The 17,766-nt window shown below is 46.8% G+C and overlaps 1 protein-coding gene across 1 annotated transcript; it reads right to left on the bottom strand.

Moving 5' to 3' along the window:
• Positions 1 to 3,774: 3,774 nt before the first annotated feature.
• LOC102548506 (retinitis pigmentosa 1-like 1 protein-like) lies at positions 3,775 to 17,299 on the bottom strand. The gene is made up of 5 exons (XM_087601163.1): positions 17,048 to 17,299; positions 10,898 to 10,938; positions 10,401 to 10,434; positions 6,664 to 6,740; positions 3,775 to 5,849 (listed from the first exon to the last, which is right to left on the bottom strand). The coding sequence occupies exons 2-5, from the start codon at positions 10,923 to 10,925 to the stop codon at positions 4,150 to 4,152; spliced, it is 1,839 nt and encodes a 612-aa protein (XP_087457289.1). The 5' UTR covers positions 10,926 to 10,938; positions 17,048 to 17,299; the 3' UTR covers positions 3,775 to 4,149.
• Positions 17,300 to 17,766: the final 467 nt, after the last annotated feature.

Raw genomic sequence — 17,766 nt, 5'->3', positions numbered from 1 at the left:
TTGCAAGACTACTTTTAAAGATAAATAATAAAATAATTACTTCTTTGTAAATGCAAATTGCTGCCTGCCAGTAAGAGAAACTGGCTGAGAAAACTACCGTGCTTGCTTACACTTTGCTAATCTGTAACAAGTTGCTTAGCTATGAATGTACATAGGTTTTCTAAGAATAATTTGTTTTCTTTACCTGTATTATGTTATTTCTTGTAAATGTATTTGAAAACAGTTTTTTCATAGTCATTCACCAGAAGGAAACTAAAACATAATCACATTGTAATTGTATACTGCTTAATTTTGCTGGGATATAAAAGCAATGGAAGAAAGAATAAAAATGGTATGGTATGGTGTGGCTGGAACATTGTTTCTCCCATCCATGGACTATGTGTGTTTATATGAAGCTTGTGTGAACCGGGTCTGGAACATTGTTCCTTCCATCCACCAATTGTGTGTATTTATGTATGTGTGGAATATTTGGAGCCTGCTTATTGGAGCTTTGCTCTAACCATTCTACGTGTGACTATGTATATGACTGTCTGTAGGTCTGTATACATGTATGTATGTATGTGTGTGCATGAATATTTGTATATATGAAGTTATTGGACTCTGCCTTTTGTTTCATCCATTCTCTCTCCTCTCTCTCTCTCTCTCTCTCTCTCTCGCTGTGTGTGTGTGTGTGTGTGTGTGTGTGTGTGTGTGTTTAAATTTTCTCTTTCCTTCTCTTTCTCCCAGCCCCAAGGAGTTAAAAGAGTTCATAGTTTCCCTGCTGGCCAGAGAGTGCCAGCCCCAGTAAATTAAGCTTTTTTCACTCAGAGAAAAGTCTGCTGAGCTTCTCTAATCACTGGCTGCCTTTGGCAGCAGCTCCTATAGGTATCTGAATCCACCCGGGTCAGCAGCTCTAAGCACTGACCCCCAATAGCTGCCTGCCTCAGTTTACCCACCACATGGATGCCAAAGACAAAGGCATTGGCATCCTAGTAAAGGAGACCCATCTCTTGTAGAGAAGGACCTTTTTCAGCAAGGGTGTGTGAGTAGCTGCTAGAACCCCTAACATTCTCAAGAGTCGAAGCCCAATTCAAATGACAATAAACATTTCTGCTTTCAATTGCCTAATATTGAAAGCAGGTATGTATCTGCAAAGGCATCAGATGAAAACCTGTACTATATGCCAGATTCAGTAGAGAATGGGACCTGAATACCAGAGTACTGTCCCTTCAGGGTCCCTGGGGCTTCAAGCCCTAGCTAGCCTTGGGGCTTAGCAAACTTTCCATCAAAGCCTATGGACTGCACATTATAAGGACCAACAAGACCCTCAGACTGGATATATTGGACACTATGGCCAGCAAGCAGCTTATACAGGAACTATATGAAGCACCATAGAAGACTCCCAGAGCAATGAAATAAAAGACAGGCAAAAGTTCAAACTGGAGGGTCACCTTTAGATGAAGAGTAGTAACAGGACACTAAGAGGCAGTGTCTCCTTTCTTTTGTCAGTCTCTAGCAAAGCAACCTGAATATTATCAAGACAAGCATCCCTATAGAGAAAACAGCTTAATATGTATATAGAACCCAGAGATGATTCCTTGCTGATAGGGGTAGGAGAGCACATGGTAAGCTGCCTAAATCATCTCAGCAGACAAAAAGGACAGGGACACAGAGCCTTTCTCTCAGATCTAAGCTGATCTCCCCTACGCCACACCTGACATACGACTTTCCCTTCCACTCCCTGAAATTTTTTCTCTAAAAATACAAGCTTGAAAGTACTACCAGGCTGAAATAGTTCAGTGGTTGAACACTTGTGGGTGTCTATGTGAAGCCTTGGTCCCATCCCTAGCACCAAAAGACAAAAACAAAACACACACACACACACACACACACACACACACACACACACACACAAATCAAAATGCTCTCACACATACATGAATATGCTTCAAGTATGTTCTTTCTCTTGTAAGATAATTCAGATGTAAGTGTGCATTACTGAGTGGAAGTAAAACCATATATAACATTTAAAATCATATTTTAAAGGGGAAAATAAGATTTTAGAACCTAAATGGGAAAATTGACTTCTAGCTTGAGTATTAACATGTCTTTGGCCCATGCAATCACTTGTTTCTAATAGCTCCCTATAGCTTAATGAAAATAAAAGAACTCCCAAGCGATCTACCTCACCCTAACACTTTTTTTCCTGAGTCAGTGATGCTTTGAAAATTCACAGGATAGCATGGATATAGCTCAGTGGCAGAGTGCTTGCCAGCATGTTCAAGCCCAAGGGCTCTAATCCCAATCCTACCAAACAAAGGAAAAACCTATATACAGAAGGGGAAGTGTGCTCATGCAAAGCATTAGAAAAACCCAGAAAACATTTTTAACTACCCTCCCTCCCATCCCAGATCAAAACATGTAAGCTCTACCTTCTTCTCTGTAATTGCCTTGTTGGTTTTTGAGGTCAAAGTACCATGTAGTTCAGACTGGTCTTGAACTTGATATGTATGCCTTAAACTCCTAATTGTCCAGCCTCTGCCTTTCAAGTTGCTGGGATTAATGTGCTATCACATTCAACAATGTTGGTTTGTATCAGTGTGAAGAGGCTATGTCCACCTTTGACCTGAGTTTAAAGACAAAGCTTCAGAGGCCAGAGCTGCTGTGAGGTTGAAGGAACACTCTGCTGGTTAACTACTAGGATTTAAGTAGAGCACATAGGCCTGGTCCCTTTGGCTGGATGGTTAGGAGAGGAGAGGAGGAGGGGAACCAGCAGGTGACCTCATCACTCTGCATGTGCATATCCACTGAGGGTCAGAAACCTTCATTCAGCCAGACTCCATCCTCTTGGGGTCTCCAGTCTCCACCAGACTGATGAACATGCAAATGAAAATGTGTAAATTCCATACAAGCATGTGAGCAGCACAAATCCAGTCTAACAGTTTTCAACTTTCACTGCAATGTGCTTTTTCTGAGAAGGCTCCCAAATTGTGTTCACTATCAGCTGAAAGGACAATAGTTGATTTGTACAATGAAAATTGGTACCATCAAGCAGCTGAAAGTGAAGCTCAAGAAGAGCTGTCACAAGGCAGCACCTATCAACAAGGCTGCATGGGCAGGCTGCATACTGCTACCTTCTGAGTGGCTCCATTTGAGTCACCACCAGCTACTAGCAGACTGAGCTAAGTAAGACTGTCACAGGTACAGCAAACTATCACGAGGGTCCTTGGAGGCTAGGTTGCATGAGCATCTAAGACAAGTATCATCTAAAGATTGGTATAGTGTGGGAAAACTGTAATTAAGGTCAAAGTCTACCATGACTGGATAGCCTCTAAGCTTGGTGCAATATAGAGGTGCTTCATTGGCAGGGCTTCTCCTCTGATCCTCTTTGAGAAATTCTAAGCCCCTAGACATGCCTCTACCTGAGGAATGTCCTGTAGCTTAGTTTGATTACTGGATCAGTTTCCTTTCTCCTGTTAATAACCTGTTCAGCTAGCATCTGAGATTCCTGAAATGCTTCCCCATGCTAATGAGGCACTTTGGTACTCAAATCTGAGTCCCCACAGCTGGCCTTGGTGTGATCATTCACCATATGTACTTACAGGGCTTCTGAATCCCATCCCACCCCCTGGCCCTTTGCCCTCATGGATCATCCAACTATCTATGAGGGTGGGAGAACCACAATATGATATAGTCCATATCCCCAGCAGCACCTTCACCCAATTTATAAGTCAAACCTTTGCCTTTTTGCCTTCTTCCAAGACCGCAGTACCAATAACTTCAACCGGAGACTTATGAACCAATAGTGCCGTTTATTTAACAAATTTATTAAACATCTGTTACATGCCACTCACCAGGATAGACTCTCTGAATAAATCATAAAGAGTCTTCTTAAGAACAGACTACTGAGAAGAAGTTTGGTAAAGTTACAATACTTGAGAAAAACTCTAAAACTGGGGACTTAGGGGGAGGAGCCACTCTTATAGCTGCAAGGAGAAATTGACAATTATCCAGAGTCCAGGTTTGGGGGGTAATGACTCAGGATATCCTCTGGACAGAGTATTCAGGGGAAAAAGCACTCCAAGAGGACTGAACAGTAAATGCTAATATACTGAAGCATAAGAAATTGGACACTGGAGCTCCCCAACCCCATTTGCAAAAAGACCCTTCTTACTTGCGTGCCTTTGCCCCTTTGCCTCTCCCTTTCCTTAAAGCCATGCCTTTGGGAGGATGAACAGGCTGGCTCGATGGTCCTGGCTCATCAGGAGTACTAAGACTAAGATTATCAGATGTACTTGGCAGGCTGGGCACTTCCTGTGGGTTAGCCCTACGACGTTTCCTACGTGGCTTACTAGATGACATACATATGAACCTGTTCTTTCTCTTCCTTTTCCTTTGTTGTGCCAGCAGATATGCAGCCCTTTTCTTCTTGGCTTCTTCGGCTGTAATTTCTTGCTCGGGTTCCCCCTTGGCCTCAGAATCAGACTCCCCCTTGGGCTCCCCCATGGCCTGAGATTCGGGCTCCCCCATGGCCTGAGATTCGGGCTCCCCCATGGCCTGAGATTCGGGCTCCCCCATGGCCTGAGATTCGGGCTCCCCCATGGCCTGAGATTCGGGCTCCCCCATGGCCTGAGATTCGGGCTCCCCCATGGCCTGAGATTCGGGCTCCTCCATGGGCTCAGATTCGGGCTCCCCCATGGGCTCAGATTCGGGCTCCCCCTTGGGTTCAGATTCGGGCTCCCCCATGACCTGAGATTCGGGCTCCCCCATGACCTGAGATTCGGGCTCCCCCATGGCCTGAGATTCGGGCTCCCCCTTGGGTTCAGATTCGGGCTCCCCCATGGCCTGAGATTCGGGCTCCCCCTTGGGTTCAGATTCGGGCTCCCCCATGGCCTGAGATTCGGGCTCCCCCTTGGGTTCAGATTCGGGCTCCCCCATGGCCTGAGATTCGGGCTCCCCCTTGGGTTCAGATTCGGGCTCCCCCATGGCCTGAGATTCGGGCTCCCCCTTGGGTTCAGATTCGGGCTCCCCCTTGGGTTCAGATTCGGGCTCCCCCTTGGGTTCAGATTCGGGCTCCCCCTTGGGTTCAGATGCGGGCTCCCCCTTGGGTTCAGATGCGGGCTCCCCCTTGGGTTCAGATGCGGGCTCCCCCTTGGGTTCAGATTCGGGCTCCCCCTTGGGTTCAGATTCGGGCTCCCCCATGGCCTGAGATTCGGGCTCCCCCTTGGGCTCAGATTCGGGCTCCCCCTTGGGCTCAGATTCGGGCTCCCCCATGGCCTGAGATTCGGGCTCCCCCTTGGGTTCAGATTCGGGCTCCCCCTTGGGTTCAGATTCGGGCTCCCCCTTGGGTTCAGATGCGGGCTCCCCCTTGGGTTCAGATTCGGGCTCCCCCTTGGGTTCAGATTCGGGCTCCCCCTTGGGCTCCCCCTTGGGCTGAGATTCGGGCTCCCCCTTGGGCTCCCCCTTGGGCTGAGATTCGGGCTCCCCCTTGGGCTGAGATTTGGGCTCCCCCTTGACCTCAGATTTGGGCTCCCCCTTGGGCTGAGATTTGGGCTTCCCCTTGGGCTGAGATTTGGGCTCCCCCTTGACCTCAGATTCGGGCTCCCCCTTGGGCTCCAGCTCCCCTTCTGGCTCAGGCTCACTTGATGGTTGGTTGGAACTTCCACAAAGATCCCATATTTCACAGACATCATGAGGTGAAGTGGGACCAGAACCAATACATTCAACCCCCTCTTTTTCAAGTACTGGCATTTGGCACTCATCATTTTTCTGCTCAGAATCCCTCGAACCACCGGGGTTGCCATCATCATCATCAATAATAATTATTGGAAGCTTCTGACCTTTGGAATGATCAGTGTCAGAAGACTCATCTGAAATTCAAGAGACATCTATAAATACACTCCTATTCACTCTACATACAGACATCAGAAGGATATTGAGCACAAATTAAACTAAAAGTGGCTGAGTAATTGGACATTCTAAGTCACAGTTAAAAATCAATTTTCCCTCTATTTTGCATTTTACTGAGAGCAATTAACTGATACATTAGCAATGAAAGTATTATGCCCACTTTGAAATAGCATTGTCTAAACAGCATGACCTTAGTTGTTCCTAAACACAAATCTGCTGCCTTGTAGTCATAGTAAAAAAAAAAAAAAAAGGCAATTGCTTCAATAAAGTGGTATTTCATGTATATCAAAAGTTAAAGTTCTCTAGCTTAGAAATTTGTTTATTTAGTCATTTGTGGCCTGGCTAACCTTTTGGAACTCACTCCCTTATACAATAATATATGGAGATTAGTAGTTGGCACTGTTTAATTGTTAATCTCTCCCAAGCCCAATCTCCACCAAGCTAGAAAGAAGGTAGAGACTCTTACACTTTCCTCTTCCTTGTCATTCCCACCTATAAAGGATGGAAAAGGAGGAAGAGGAAGGAGCACAGCTCTAGATAGACAGAACTCTATCCAAAGTCAAAGGCAGCAGGAAGAGTAGTAACTGTGTTAGGAAAGAAACCAAGGTGTAGGGAACCTAGTCATATCAACATCCAGCACATGATGGAGAAAGAATGGTGGCACCAGCTATGAAAGCATAACAAACTTAAAGTTTGCAGAATCAGATTCTAAAACTGCCACATGTAATAAGGCTTCAGAGCTCAGTTGTTTCTCCAAACAGGGATGATACTTGCCTTCACTGCTTATTTCACAGATCTTAGCACTGTTTTCATCATGGGGATTGTCAGAGTCCGAGTCAATCACCACACAGCTAAGTAATAAGGGGGGGGGGGGGACAAAAGAATATATGAACACAGTATTCTTCTCTTCAGGGCATTTTTTCATATTTTTTTTTACAACAAACAGGATCAACTTGTTAAGTTTTGGTTGTTTCCTACACCAACTCTGTACCCCTTCATTGGAATTACTCTTTCAATCATTCCTGATTTTCCATCTCTCTACACACCTTTACCCTCTTACAACCTTCCAAAAAGAGGCATCTGTCAGGTACTGAGAGTAAACTGGGTCTTGTCAGAGTGCCAGTACTCAAATCGTTTTGGTGGAAGCGAAAAACTCGTCAGGAAGATTATCATTCTTCATCAACTTTGAGACACATTTTTGTATAAGAGTATAAAGCCACAGAGGAAAGAAAGGTTCTCACTCTGACCCCTTGTCAACTTGACACAAACATATCACTGTTAAGCCATAACCTTCCCTTTCCTGTTCATCACCAAAATCACATATTAATAAACATTGTAATATAAACATTCCAAAATTTAAAAGTCCCAGTCTTTAAAATTCCAAACACTTAAAAAATTCAGTCTCTTTTCAGCTATCTAGTCTCTTTTAATATCCAAAGTCTTTGTAAGTTCCAAAATCTCTTAAATCTGTAAAATCAAAGTTGTATTAAGTACCTTCTTAGTTCAAGAAGAAACCAGTACACAGTCACAATCTGAATAAAGCAAAACCAAACTCCCAACTGTGCAAATAATTTGGTGTCTAATGTCTGGGATCCAGTCATGATCTTCTAGGCTCCTCCAAAGGGCCACTTCTCCAGCTCCACCCTCTGCAGCATGCCTAGCTTGTCTGGATGGATCTACTTCAAGGCTGCTGCTATCTTGGTGGTTGTTCCATGACACTGGCATCTCCAGTGCTAGGGTCTCATGCTACAACTGGCTGAATTTTCTCCAATAGCCTTCTCCTGGGTTCTCTTCAGGAAATTCTGTCCTGCTACACAGTGCCAAGCTTCAGCTGCCCTCCATAACTTCATAAAAAATACCAAGTGGGTGACTCAGACCAGGTTCTGCTGCCAGCACAAAATACAGTCTTGGCCACTTCTAAAGTACCACTTCTGTGTGCTAATTCTAAGAACACTTCCCAGAAGATTTCACCTCAAGGATGCTGATTTCTTCTTAATCACTGCTAATTTCTCAGTTCCAGCTAACCAGCATCAATTATCCCAGCATAACAAAGGTTTTACTTTAGTAAGTCTGGTATCTTGTTCACCACCGCCAATTCAGCCCCACTAACCAGAACCACAGATTCTTAACTCAAAATATGCGAAAGCCCCAATACAGTCTTTAGGTGACTTCCAATCTTCCCTCTGTAACTTCACAAACAAAGTCTCTATCTGCATTTCTCCCAACACTTATTTTCCAAGCTCACACAGAACAGAGTTCACCAAGCTTTAAACACTCAATTGACTTTCTAAAATCCCCCCAAAGTTCCAAACTCTTTTCAAAATCCTCCCCAAAATGACATGGTCAGATCTGTCATAGCAATGAACTACTCCTGGTGCCAATTTGTCTTATTTAGGGTTACTATTGCTGTGATGAAACACTATAACCAAAAGCAATTTGGGGATGAAAGAATTTATTTGGCTTATCCTTCCACATCACTGTTCATCACTGAAGGAAGCAAAAATAGAAAAAGGTATAAGAAACTAAGGCAGGAGCTGATGCAGAGATCATGGAGTAGCTTGTTCCTCATGGCTTGCTTAGCCTGCTTTCTTATAGGGACTCAGGACTACCAGCCCAGGGGATGGCACCATCCACAGGTGGTGGGTACTCCCACATCAATTCCTAAATAAGAAAAATCTACAAGCTTGCATACAACCTGATCTTATGGAGACATTTTCTCAATTGAGATTCCTTCCTCTCAAATGACTCAAGCCTGTGTCAAGTTGGCATAAAATTAGCCAGCACATACTCTTTAGACCAAGAAATACTAGAACTCTCAGAAATTCTGCCTCAGCCTTCCAAGGTCTAGGTTTAAAGGTATGAACATCCTGTATGATATACTTTTAAAAATTATCATTGTGGTGAGAGGTGTGGAGTATGTGTAGGTATACAAGCACCACAGCACACATGTGAAAGGAATGCAAGTGCCACAGAACACATTTGAAAGTTACAGAATAATTTCATGAAGTTAATTCTCTCCTTTCACCTTTACATGGATTCTGGGGAATAAACTCAAGTTATCAGGCGTATATGGTAAGTACCTTAACCCAGTGATCGATCTCCTAGACATGAAATATTTTTATGATCGAGGAAAATCATTACAAATACTTAAAAATATTGTTCTGTATCCACTATAGATACCAAGCCAAATTGACTTCTACCATGTATGTTCTCTTTTAAACTGCCATGTCGATAAACCTTTGCTATCCTACTTACTACTCTATCCTTACACAAACAAACAAACAGAAGAGTCTGACTTCTATGGGCTGGAAAGATGACTCAGTAATTAAGAACACTTGCTGTTCTTTTTAAAAAAATTTTTATCATTTTTAATTATTTATTTCATGTATATAGGTGTTTTGCCTACATGTATGTGTATGCACTATGTGCATGCAGAGTGTTTAGAGTCCAGAAGAGGGAATCATATCCTCTGTAACTGGAGTTATAGACAGTTGTGAGCCACCATGTGGATGCTGGGAATCAAATCTTGGTCCTCTGGAAGATCAGCCAGTGCTATTAGCCAGCAATCTCTCCAGCTCCACACTTGCTCCTCTTGCAGAGGACCCTAGTTTTGTTCTCAGCACCCACATGGTAGCTTATAATTGGTCATAACTCTGGTTCCAGGGGGTCCAACACCTCTTCTAGACTTCATGGGTACTAGGCACACATACATAAAAGTAGGTAAATGCTTATATACATAAAGATAACTATTTTTAAGTCTTCTTGGTGGGCATGGTGGCATATGCCTTTAATTCCAGAACTCAAAAAAGGCAGAAGCTAGGTGATCTCTGCTAGTTTAAGGCCAGCCTTGTCTACATGAGTTATGGGACAGCCAGGACTATATAGAGACTCTATCAAAAGAAAGCTTCTCTTAATTTTTAGCACATGATCATATTTTGGTTCTGACCCCACTTTTATCCATTCCTCACTTGCTTTTTCTACAACCTACTGGACCAGATTACTAAAACTCTAAATGCTAAGCTAAGCACCTTAATTTTCTTACAGTGAGCTATTTGAATTGGGCACCAATATAATCACAGTACACTCATGAGATCACCTGGAGGCAGGATCACAGAAGAAAATATCAGGGAAAATGCCTACTTTTTTTTGACTGATAGAGATTGGAAAATCATGGTTCAAAAACATTTTGAAAAACTAATTAGCTGAGCATGATGGTGTATACCTATAAGAAGCAGATGCTACAAGTTCAAATGCAACCTTATCTACATTGTGAGTTCCAGATCAGTCATGGTTACACAGAAGGTCTCAGGCTCAAAAAGCCAAAAACTAGCCAAGCATGGTAGTACAGACCTTTAATCCCAGCAATCAGGAAGCAGATCTCTATTAGAATCCAGACTGGTCTACAGAATGGTCCAAGGACAGCCAGGGCTACATAGTGAGTGAGACTGTCTCAAAAAAGCCAAAAACTAAAAAAAAAAAAAAGGTCAAGTTTCAACAATTCTCCCACTTACCTGGCCTTTCTCTGCCTTGGCAATTCAGGCATGTCTAAATCAAAAAGAGAAAAAGCATTAAGAAGCATGATAAAATCTAGTAACTCGTGCCTTTTACTCCTGATAATGAGTTTATAAATTAGTGCTAGTAAAATTTACATTTCCCTAAGACTGGGGACATAAGTCAGTGATAGAGTACTTACTTAGCACACCTTAGACTCTATGTCCAGCAATAAAAAAACAAAGAGAGAGAGGGAAATAGAAGAGACAGAAGAATTTATATTTCCCATGAAAGACAGACAGGAAATAAAAGAAGATTCAGGAACCAAAAAGAAGTAAACAACACATAATCGAAACATGAAGATATTCCTGCTGTTGAAAGCAGGGACCTAAACTTTAACAATTGAGAGAGAACACCAGAGAGAACAAACCTAGAACCAAATCAAGTGCCCAAATCTCATTTATCTTTACAAAGACATTTAACATGCACATTACTGTTGAAAGAGGGTTCTACTCACATTCTTCACTGCTGCTGCTTGTATCCATGTTAAGAATATAACTGTGGGGAAAAAAAGATTTTTTAAAATGATGACTACCAACAACATAGGACATAAAGTATCAATGCTGGGAACAACCAGTTTCTGAAATGCAAGACCAGATGTTTTAAGCCCTATATGTGTTCAGGTTGGTCTCAATAGCAAAACCTTACCCCCCCCCCCAAACCAAAATAAAGATAATGTCTTAGATTAGATCCTGGGCTGGCTTTAAATCCTCATATAACAGAAGATGACCTTGAAGTTTTTATCCCCCTACCTCCCCCTCTTAAGGACTTGGATTACAGTAGTGCGCCTGCCAAGCACAGCTTTAATGCAATGCTGATGACTGAACCTAGGGTTTGATGCAGAGTAGGCAGATACTCTACCAACTGAGCTACATCCTAGCCCCTATAATGTATTCTTTTAAAAGACAAGCTGAGTGTGGTGATGAATGCTGTAATCTCAGAACTTGGAAGTCTGATACAAGAGGATCCCTAAGAGTTTGGGCCCAGCATAAACTATATAATGAGACTCTGGTCCAGCCTGTGTGAGACAGAGAAGACTGACTCTCCAAAAAAAAAAATCCCCCATTTACTTTCTTTGTAGATTAAGAAAAATAGTCTATTATAATAAATAATGTAAAACTCACCCATCTTTAATTTTTTTAAGACAAGATTTCATACTGTAGCTCAAGCTGACCTGGAAGTCCCTGTATAAATCAGACTGGCTTCAAATATTTAACAAGCTTCCTGTCAACTTAGCCTTCCCAGTGTTGTTTCCACCAACCTGTTTCCTTTAAGTTTTAGGAGATTTTTTTTGGTTATTTGTTATTTTAAGTATATTTTATTTTTATGTGTGTTTTGGGCCCAATGAAGTCAAAAGAGGTCATCAAATCCTCTGGGTCTGGATTTCAGGATGGCTGTGAGCCACCATGTGGGTACTGTGAACTGAACCCAGGTCCCCTGCAAAAGCAGTACCAGCCCCTAAGGAACATTTTTTTGTTGTTTTCAAGACAGGGTCTGTCTGCCTCTGCCTTCTGAGTACTGGGATTAAAGGTATGTGCCACTGCTGCTAGGCAATAAGATGTGTATGTATATATTCACACACATGTGCACACACAAATACAGTCTGATTGCCGAGGTCATTTGAACCAGGAGTTGAAGACATATCTGGATAACCTAGTGTGAGATTCTATATTTTAAAAAAATACAAGTTAATAAAAAAAACAAGTTAATAAAAAAATAGCTGGGGTTAGTGAGATTGATAGCTCAAAGCTAAAGGCAACATAAGTCTAAAGCTCAGAATACATGTAAAGGTAGGAAAGCACCAACTCTACAGAATTTATCCCCTGAGCTCCACATGCAAGTACACACACAACACTAAATGAAAATAATTTTCTGTTTTTGTTTTTCAAGCCAGGGTTTTTCTGTGGCTGTCCTGGAACTTCCTCTATAGACCAGGTTGATCTCAAACTTGGGAGATTTATCTGCCTCTGCCTCTGCCTCCAGAGTGCTGGGACTAAAGATGTGCACCACCACTGCTCAGAGAGAATTTACAGCAGGGTCTCCTTATATATTCCAGTCTGACCTAGAATTTTTATTTGTAGACCAGGCTGGCTCTAACTCAGAAAAATCTAACTGCCTATGCTTTAGAGGTGCTGGGATTAAGGTATATACCAGTACCTAAATTCTAAAAAAAAAAAAAAGAAAAGAAAAAAGCTTAAAGCTGAGCTGTAAGTACACCAATAACCCTGGCACACGAGGGGTCAGGTGGGGCAGGTTTAAATTGCTGACAAGTTCCAAGCTGGTCTGAACTACATTTCTAGTCCTTGTCTCAAAAAAAAAAAAAAGAGTAAAAACTGGGCTGCCAAACATACAGTAGTGCATGTATGAAACTTCAGCACTTGGAAGGACATGACAGGTGGATCTCTGGGAGTTTGAGGCCAGGCTGGTCTACAGAACAAATTCCAGGCAGGAAGGGCTACACAGGGAAACCCTGTTTCAAACAAACAATAAAAACTACACATTAAAAATCTTAAGTCAGGTTTGGTGGTATACTGCTTCAATCCCAACATTTAGGAGGCAGATAGATCTCTGTAAAGTGAAGGCTAGCCTGCCTGGTCAGTTCTAGATGGCCAGAGCTCTGTTTAGAGACTTTGTCTCAAAACAAAACAAAAACAAAAACAAAAAAACCAATAAAGTCAGGCAGTGATGCATATACACTTAATCCCAGCACTGGAGAAGTAGAGATAGGTGGATTGCTGAGTTTGAGACCAAGGTTACACAGGAAAAACCCAAAAGCCTTGAAAAGCCAAAATAAATAAATAAATAAATAAATAAATAAACAAACAAACAAACAAACAAGCAAATCAGAAGGCATAGGCAGGCCGATCTGAGTTCGAAACCAGCCTGGTCTACAGAATGAGTTCTAAAATGGCCTAAACTGCACACACAGGGAAACCCTATCTCAAAAAGATTTATTTAAAAAAGCCAAAAGCATATCCTTAATCCACTTCAATTGCCACATTGATGAGGAATAAAGGAGAAGATAGACCTCAATTTAACCAACAGTTTTATTTCAACATGAGTAGTCTTTAATCAGCAATTGCTCAACCCCTATTCTCCCTAAAGTGGCTCTTATGGCATTCCATCCACAGCAGAAGTCATATCTGCAGCCGAATTCTATCTAGCTGTGGCTCAGGCTGGCCGGCTTGAGGCAGGGGTGGGGCATCATCTTTCTAGTCCTCACTCTAAACTGGCCTAGTCACACAAGAGGGAGCTACATGGGGCCTTAGGACAAGACGAAGCAGGACTCCCTAGCCCCTCCCACAAGAGTGAGCTGCATCGCAACAGCCCTTCCCACAATGCAACAGCCACTCTGTCTCCTCAGCTTCTGATTGGCTGTGCAGACCTCAGGCTTCTCCAACATTCCAGTGAGATCCTGCGCCCCGCCCCCCAGCTGCCGCTGTTTTCTGGAACTTTCTAGAAACAAAACTGGTGTCTTGCCCTCCTCACCTCTGGAAACTTCCACCAATCAGGCTTCAACCGCTCCTCCTGCTAGGCCACTAACTATTACAATGTCTATGGTCATCCTAACCCTTTCTTTCCCTTACCTAAACCTCACCTTATCAGGTAGTTCCCACCACACCCCCAAACATAGCAACATTCCTCCCTCTTGGGACATCTTCACGAAGCTGTGGCCTCCCAACTACATATGGGCTGGGCTGCACCATTCTCCTATAGCATGCAAAGACTAAGCACAAGGCCAGCCCCAAGCCGACATTGTCCCTGTCCCATACTCTACCTCCTCCTTCTACTCCACCCGTCCACTATGCCACCAGTTTTGGACCGGAACTGCCTGAAAATGCTGGTCACTAGCTTTACTGTTCAGAGATGCCATTCTCCCATTCCATGACCTTCTCGAAACAGTCATCCAAGTCCCGACCCTGAACCCCTTTCTTTATGACCTCAAGACTTTCTCAAAACCACCCCAACTTGGCTTTCTACCATCATAGTCCGTGTCCCGCCCCCAACCTGCCTCTGCCTTCTCTGTCTCTCAGGTTGTCCCACCTCAGCCATCGCCCGCATCCCGCCACTATCCTGCCTCGGCCTACTCCATAGTCCGCGTCCTGTCCCCCACCCCCGCCTTCCCCGTCACCCGCATCTCCCCCACCCCTAGGCCTTCCCCGTCGCCCTCATCCTGCCCCCTCTCGCCCACATCCCGCCCCACCCCCCACCCCGACCCTCCCTGTCGCCCACGTCCCGCCACAACCCTGCCTCGGCCTTCCTTGCTGCCTGCGTCCCGCCCCCTGTCAGCCTTCCCCTTCGCCCACATCCCTCCACGACTCTGCGTTGGCCTACACCATCACCCGCGTCATGCCTCTCCCGCTCCCCCGCCCCTCCCCGTCGCCCACATCCCGCTACAACCCTGCCTCGGCCTTCCCCGTTGCCTGCGTCCCGCCCCGCCCCTCGGCCTTCCCCTTCGCCCACGTCCCTCCACGACCCTGCCTCAGCCTAGTCCATCGCCCGCGTCCCGCCCCGTCCGCCTTCCCCCTCGCCCACGTCCCTCCGCGACCCTGCCTCGGCCTACACCGTCACCCGCGTCTTGCCCTTATCCTGCCTCAGCCTACTCCGTCGCCCGCGTCCCGCCCCGTCCGCCTTCCCCCTCGCCCACGTCCCTCCGCGACCCTGCCTCGGCCTACACCGTCACCCGCGTCTTGCCCATATCCTGCCTCAGCCTACTCCGTCGCCCGCGTCCCGCCCCGTCCGCCTTCCCCCTCGCCCACGTCCCTCCGCGACCCTGCCTCGGCCTACACCGTCACCCGCGTCTTGCCCATATCCTGCCTCAGCCTACTCCGTCGCCCGCGTCCCGCCCCGTCCGCCTTCCCCCTCGCCCACGTCCCTCCGCGACCCTGCCTCGGCCTACACCGTCACCCGCGTCTTGCCCATATCCTGCCTCAGCCTACTCCGTCGCCCGCGTCCCGCCCCGTCCGCCTTCCCCCTCGCCCACGTCCCTCCGCGACCCTGCCTCGGCCTACACCGTCACCCGCGTCTTGCCCATATCCTGCCTCAGCCTACTCCGTCGCCCGCGTCCCGCCCCGTCCGCCTTCCCCCTCGCCCACGTCCCTCCGCGACCCTGCCTCGGCCTACACCGTCACCCGCGTCTTGCCCATATCCTGCCTCAGCCTACTCCGTCGCCCGCATCCCGCCCCGTCCGCCTTCCCCCTCGCCCACGTCCCTCCGCGACCCTGCCTCGGCCTACACCGTCGCCCGCTTCCCGCCACAATCCTGCCTCAGCCTACTCCATCGCCCGCGTCTTGTCAGCCTTCCCGGTCGCTCGCGTCCCACCTCCCCTCCGCCTTCCCAGTTGCCCACGCCCTGCCACGACCCTGCCTCGGCCTACACGGTCGCCCGTTTCCCGCCTCTATCCTGCCTCAGCCTATGCCGTCGCCCGTTTCCCGCCACTATCCTGCCTCAGCCTACGCCGTCGCCCGTTTCCCGCCACTATCCTGCCTCAGCCTACGCCGTCGCCCGTTTCCCGCCACTATCCTGCCTCAGCCTACGCCGTCGCCCGTTTCCCGCCACTATCCTGCCTCAGCCTACGCCGTCGCCCGTTTCCCGCCACTATCCTGCCTCAGCCTACGCCGTCGCCCGTTTCCCGCCACTATCCTGCCTCAGCCTACGCCGTCGCCCGTTTCCCGCCACTATCCTGCCTCAGCCTACGCCGTCGCCCGTTTCCCGCCACTATCCTGCCTCAGCCTACTCTGTCGCCCGTTTCCCGCCACTATCCTGCCTCAGCCTACTCTGTCGCCCGTTTCCCGCCACTATCCTGCCTCAGCCTACTCTGTCGCCCGTTTCCCGCCACTATCCTGCCTCAGCCTACACCGTCGCCCGTTTCCCGCCACTATCCTGCCTCAGCCTACTCTGTCGCCCGCGTCCCGCCCCCTGTCGGCCTTGCCCATTGCCCACCTCCCGCCACGACTCTGCCTCAGCCTACGCCAGTCGCCTGTTTCCCGCCACTATCCTACCTCAGCCTACTCAGTCGCCCGCGTCCCGCCCCCTCCTCGGCCTACACCTTCATCCGCTTCCCGCCACTATCCTGCCTCGGCCTATACCTTCACCCGTGTCCACCTTTGCCCGCGTCCCACCCCCTTTTCGGCCTTCCCGGTCGTCCGCGTCCCGCCCCTTGTCTGCCTTCTCAGTCGCCTGCATCCCTCCACTGGCCTTCTAGGTCGTCTGTGTCCCACCGCTGCCCCCTTTCTCACGCCCTTCTCAAGACCAGCCGTCTAACAATCGGCCGTCGGCCATATTTCGCCCCGACACGCCACATCCTCACAACCATCTTGAGACTTTCTCAAGACCACCCCACTCCGGTTTTTAATGGCTGTCCACCCCGCACCGCTGTTCCTCAGAAACTTCTCAAGACCTTCGGATCAAACCCAAGGCCTCAGCTACACTCCCGGCCCCACTCGGCACTTTTTTTTTCTGTGGAAAAAAACGGTCTCGCTGGGCATCAGTCCTAAGGTTGCCAAGTTCCTACACAGAACCGAAGGCCCACTGTAGTGGTGTTTTTCATTAAAGCCACTACACTAAAATGAGACCAGTGCCCACCTTAGCCCCACCATTTGCCTACCTGATTTCCCGTGTCCGACGACAGCTCACAACCACCAACGGCTCCCCCGAGCGTTATGAAACGGGCGCGCACGGAGCAGCGCCTTTTATAGGGCAGTGCCCCCGGGGAACATGGGAACTGACGTATTCCCGCCTTTTCTGCCCCCACCTATTACGTATGATCATAAAGCAAATTTGAATTCTAGAACTATGAATTTCTGATACCAGCTCCAGTGCTTCCTGTACGAGGTATCACTGTTCATCACCCAAGTGCGCCATTTGAATATAGAGCTGTAACTTAAGCCCGAACCAGCAGCTAACGGCTAAAAGGTCTCGAACAATCCACGCGCCCATTTTGTTTTTGAGATCTGGTCTATGTAGGCCAGAGAGGCCAGGAATTCACCGTAATCCTGTCTTTGCCTTTGGAGGCATGGGATTACAAATGTGCAGCCACTATGTCCAGTTTCTAGCAACTTTCTAGTAACTGAAAAATACCAAATTGCATTTTTTTTCATTTTCTTTTTTGTTTATTCTTTTGAGACAGAGTTTTTCTGTGTAGTCCTGGCTGTCCTGAAACTGGCTTTAGAGCAGGCTGGCCTTGAATTTAGAGATCCGCCTGCCTCTGCCTCTGCCTCTGCCTCTGCCTCTGCCTCTGCCTCTGCCTCTGCCTCCCAAGTGCCGGGATTAAAGGTATGCGACACTAAGCCAGGTGACCTACCTTGCTTGAACTCACAAATGTTT

Source organism: Rattus norvegicus, chromosome X, assembly GCF_021556685.1.
Source record: "Rattus norvegicus strain SHRSP/BbbUtx chromosome X, alternate assembly SHRSP_T2T, whole genome shotgun sequence".
NCBI classification, from domain to species: Eukaryota; Metazoa; Chordata; class Mammalia; order Rodentia; family Muridae; genus Rattus; species Rattus norvegicus.
Note: the sequence above shows the minus strand (reverse complement) of the source record. Positions and strands in the feature narration are given on the sequence as shown.